Below are 5,000 nucleotides of genomic sequence, written 5' to 3'. Positions count from 1 at the left end.
AAAAAAAAAATGCTTTGACTGAATCTAAGAAATACATTTATAATGTTTCACAGGTTTGTGTAGCGAAAAAGGGTATATATATATATACCTTCATATTTGCAGGGCAGTCAAGTACTTATTTCACTTTATTCGAAGGTTCTACTAAATTTTGCTTGTAGTTGAATATCATACCTGCATATGAAGTACTTTACCAGTTTTCTGTTGACTCCTTTTGTGAAAAAAAGGATTTTTTTTTTTTCAAAACTTTTATGTCAATGCAAACAAAGTGTTTGAGTTTTCGGGGATGCTACAAAAAGGGCCTTATATATACATATATATATATATATATATATATATATATATATATATATATATATATTACATATATATACATACATACATACATATATATATATATATATATATATATATATATATATATATATATATATATATATATAAAAATGTCTTCGTGTGTACGTGCTTGTGAATATTCGCATACACACGATACGACTCAGTTGCAGAACGAAATGACCAGTGTCATCTAAGGCGGTGCTTGACCTTAAGACAAAAATCACGGTGTATATAAGGTCGCCTCCTTTACGCTGCCTCAGTATCATCTCCTAATCATGATGGTAAGAGCTCTTCGGCGGCGTGAATGTTGATTTCAATTCTTGCTAAAAGTTCGATGCCTGATCATCATTTCATGACCACGTCATTCAAGGAACGTCTTGTTGTTTTCAGAGACTGAGTGTGTTGGTGGCGTTGGGCTTGCTCATCGGGTCGGCCTGCAGCAGCTGCCTCGGCGGAGGCTGTGGCGGAGGATCCTCTGGTGGCGTCAGCCGCTCCTACGCAGGACCCACCAATAGCTTCGGAGGAGGAGGAGGAGGAGGATCCTTCGGGGGAGGATCGTTTAGAGGCGGATCCTTCGGGGGAGGATCGTTTGGAGGCGGATCCTTCGGGGGAGGATCCTTTGGAGGTGGTTCGTTCGGAGGAGGTTCTGGAGGCGGCGGTGGAGGAGGAATAAGTACCAGTTATGGAGGACCAAGCAATAACTTCGGTGGAGGAGGAGGTGGCGGTGGGTCCTTTGGGGGAGGTGGATCCTTCGGAGGAGGATCTTTCGGAGGTGGTGGCGGATCCTTCGGTGGTGGGTCCTCTGGAGGAGTAAGTACAAGTTACAGTGGACCAAGGAATAACTTTGGGGGAGGAGGAAGCGGTGGCAGAGGATCCTTCGGTGGAGGGTCCTTCGGTGGAGGCGGCGGTCGCTTCGGTGGCGGATCTTCTGGCGGAAGGGGCGGTGGTTTCGGCGGCGGAGGAGGATCCTTTGGAGGAGGATCCTTCGGCGGGGGAGTGAGCAACACTTACAGTGGGCCAAGCAATAACTTTGGAGGCTCTGGCGGAGGCAGTGGAGGATCCTTTGGAGGAGGATCCTTTGGTGGAGGATCCTTTGGTGGAGGATCCTTTGGCGGCGGAGGCGGCGGGTCTTTCGGAGGTTCAGGCGGCGGGGTATCTGGCAGTTACCTGCCGCCCTCCGGGAAATAACTGCTGCAGGAGAGAAATATGTACACTTTTTAAATGTAACTGACGTGAGAATAAATAATTTCAGAAAATACTTTACCATGTAAAGGTTTTTATTATCTATTCATTTATTCTTTGTATACATGAGACGATCAAGCTATTTCATGAAAGCAAACGAGAACCTTACAAAAGTAATAATAGTAATGAAAATGTTGATAGTGCCAAGATTCCTAAAATGATTGCGATCTTGATAACGATAATAGTGATAATAAGAATGATCATAATAAAAATAAGTCCAATAAGAATAATGTTGATAATGATAATGCTTGCTTATTTATTACTCTGGTTACATATAGGCATGCATATATCTATGTATACATACAAACATACATAAATAAATAAGACACACACATATGTGTGTGTGTGTGTGTGAACACGAGCATAAACACAGTAACAACAACAACAACAACAACAAAAAAGGAAAACAGCCACAAGATCCATTTTGGTTTATCATTCGACTGAAGAGAAACTCGCGAAGAGTTTGAAACGTATCGTATATATATGTATATACACATATATGTGTATGCATATATATATATATATATATATATATATATATATATATATATATATATATATATATTGTATACATATATGTATATGTATATGTGCTTTTTTACAGCACACACACACACATATCTTTTTTAGAATCCCTGAAACCCTAGTTTGAAACACTGATCCACGTGTGCCCTCTACGCGCACATTAATGGAACTTGGTGGAACATCTTTTCAGTTTGTATCAAAGTGTTTGCCTCTACCTTGATACACTCCTGCCAGCTAATCAAAGCGCAATATTTTCCTCATATATTTCAAGCAGGCTCAGATAAGAATTTATATTTTCATTAATTACGAATTTTATTGTAAGTTTCTTGTTACAAAATTCTATTTTGAAGGTGCATAAAATGTTTTTCTTCTTAGCAGCACATCAAATACATGTCCACTCAGTATGGGTAAAATTAAAAGTCAATCATGACCGTCGCTGGAACGACATGGTAAGAATGTTGAACGAGTACGAATGATATGACATGGTATTGACTTCGGTGGGATGAAGGGCTTAATTTTGTACCTCTGTGATACAACCATGACAGGCTCAAAAACATCACACAATAGACTATGTATCTTGATCTGTTAATATAACTGAATCAGTAGGGCAAACAATACCTTCAATCATTGGTATTATCTATTTATCTAATTCGGAAACAGAGCTCACTCACTGTGAACATAAGATGCAAATCCTGATGCTACTTCCACTTTTAATATGAAGAACACTGAATGTGATGACAAAAAAATGTTTTGACTGAATCTGAGAAATACATTTGTATTTTTTTCTCAGTTTTGCGAAGCGAAAAAGAGTATATATAAACCTTCATATTTTCAGGGCAGTCAAATACTTTTTCACTTTATTCGAAGCTTCTACAAAATTTTGCTTGTAGTTGAATATCATACCTGCATATGAAGTACTTTACTAGTTTTCTGTTGAACTTTGTATATCAATGATAATCGTGTTTTGTAGCGACCATGATACAATTTCAAACATTTAACAAAGTGTTTGGGTTTTCGGGGATGCTACAAAAAAGGGCCTTATATATATATATATATATATATATATATATATATATATATATATATATATATATATATATATATATATATATATATATATATATATATATATATGAATGTCTTCGTGTGTACGTGCTTGTGAATATTCGCATACACACGATATGACTCAGTTGCAGAACGAAATGACCAGTGTCATCTAAGGCGGTGCTTGACCTTAAGACAAAAATCACGGTGTATATAAGGTCGCCTCCTTTACGCTGCCTCAGTATCATCTCCTATTCATGATGGTAAGAGCTCTTCGGCGGCGTGAATGTTGATTTCAATTCTTGCTAAAAGTTCGATGCCTGATCATCATTTCATGACCACGTCATTCAAGGAACGTCTTGTTGTTTTCAGAGACTGAGTGTGTTGGTGGCGTTGGGTTTGCTCGTCGGGTCGGCCTGCAGCAGCTGCCTCGGCGGAGGCTGTGGCGGAGGATCCTCTGGTGGCGTCAGCCGCTCCTACGCAGGACCCACCAATAGCTTCGGAGGAGGAGGAGGAGGATCCTTCGGAGGAGGATCGTTTGGAGGCGGATCCTTCGGGGGAGGATCGTCTGGAGGCGGATCCTTCGGGGGAGGATCCTTTGGAGGTGGTTCGTTCGGAGGAGGTTCTGGAGGCGGCGGTGGAGGAGGAATAAGTACCAGTTATGGAGGACCAAGCAATAACTTCGGTGGAGGAGGAGGTGGCGGTGGGTCCTTTGGGGGAGGTGGATCCTTCGGAGGAGGATCTTTCGGAGGTGGTGGCGGATCCTTCGGTGGTGGGTCCTCTGGAGGAGTAAGTACAAGTTACAGCGGACCGAGGAATAACTTTGGAGCAGGAGGAAGCGGTGGCAGAGGATCCTTCGGCGGAGGGTCCTTCGGTGGCGGATCTTCTGGCGGAAGGGGCGGTGGTTTCGGCGGCGGAGGAGGATCCTTTGGAGGAGGATCCTTCGGCGGGGGAGTGAGCAACACTTACAGTGGGCCAAGCAATAACTTTGGAGGCTCTGGCGGAGGCGGTGGAGGAGGATTCAGTGGATCGTTTGGAGGAGGATCGTTTGGAGGAGGATCCTTTGGTGGCGGAGGCGGCGGGTCTTTCGGAGGTTCAGGCGGCGGGGTATCTGGCAGTTACCTGCCGCCCTCCGGGAAATAACTGCTTCTGCAGGAGAGAAATATGTTCAACTGAATGAATGTAATTCATATTATTAGAATAAATTATTTAATAATCAAGCGAGTTTTAGAGTCGTTGATATATGGAAATTAACGAAAACTTATAAAGATGATTATGATGATACAAATAAAGTCCTCATTAATAAAAATGATGGTAATGGTAACAAGAATGATGATACACACACACACACACACACACACACACACACACACACACACACACACACATATATCGGCCCCCTTACTTCTGCGCATGTGTGATAGCGTTTCGTCCCACGGGCCCTTCACTGAGCGTTAGGTCTAGCACTTCAGATGCCAGTTAGAATTTCTTTTCTTTAATTAATAGAGGAAATTAATCACTGAACAGGCGACAGACATCAGTACTGGTTGCACTCTTACAACTTTCATATCTCTTCATTATTTTAAGAAGAATACAATCCACAAGCTTAAACAAAAAGAAAACTTGTAGATCTGTACCATTTCTAGTCATAAACACTGCGTTGATTTCAGACTTGTGTATATAAAGCTTAATTTCATGAATACAAAAAGTTTTATATGTTGTATATACCGTATATAAATTAAAACTCAAAAGAATTATAGTATTAGATTTTCTGTGATTATTATGTTGACTGTCTTTAAAAATCGAGTATTTGTCAGGTGACCTGTGATGTGCAATGAAACCACATTTCTTTTAAT

General features: G+C 41.0%; 2 protein-coding genes across 2 annotated transcripts; both read right to left on the bottom strand.

The window, feature by feature from the left end:
• Window positions 1-678: 678 nt before the first annotated feature.
• LOC138867053 (sericin-2-like) lies at window positions 679-3,001 on the bottom strand. The gene is made up of 3 exons (XM_070141479.1): window positions 2,949-3,001; window positions 2,772-2,825; window positions 679-1,462 (listed from the first exon to the last, which is right to left on the bottom strand). Exons 1-3 carry the CDS (start codon window positions 2,999-3,001, stop codon window positions 679-681), a joined length of 891 nt encoding a protein of 296 aa, XP_069997580.1.
• Window positions 3,002-3,471: 470 nt separating this feature from the next.
• LOC138867052 (sericin-2-like) lies at window positions 3,472-4,559 on the bottom strand. Its single transcript, XM_070141478.1, has 3 exons — window positions 4,550-4,559; window positions 4,267-4,293; window positions 3,472-4,205 (listed from the first exon to the last, which is right to left on the bottom strand). Exons 1-3 carry the CDS (start codon window positions 4,557-4,559, stop codon window positions 3,472-3,474), a joined length of 771 nt encoding a protein of 256 aa, XP_069997579.1.
• Between the last annotated feature and the right edge of the window lie 441 nt (window positions 4,560-5,000).

The sequence above is a fragment of the Penaeus vannamei genome, chromosome 28 (genome assembly GCF_042767895.1).
Source record: "Penaeus vannamei isolate JL-2024 chromosome 28, ASM4276789v1, whole genome shotgun sequence".
NCBI lineage: Eukaryota > Metazoa > Arthropoda > Malacostraca > Decapoda > Penaeidae > Penaeus > Penaeus vannamei.
Note: the sequence above shows the minus strand (reverse complement) of the source record. Positions and strands in the feature narration are given on the sequence as shown.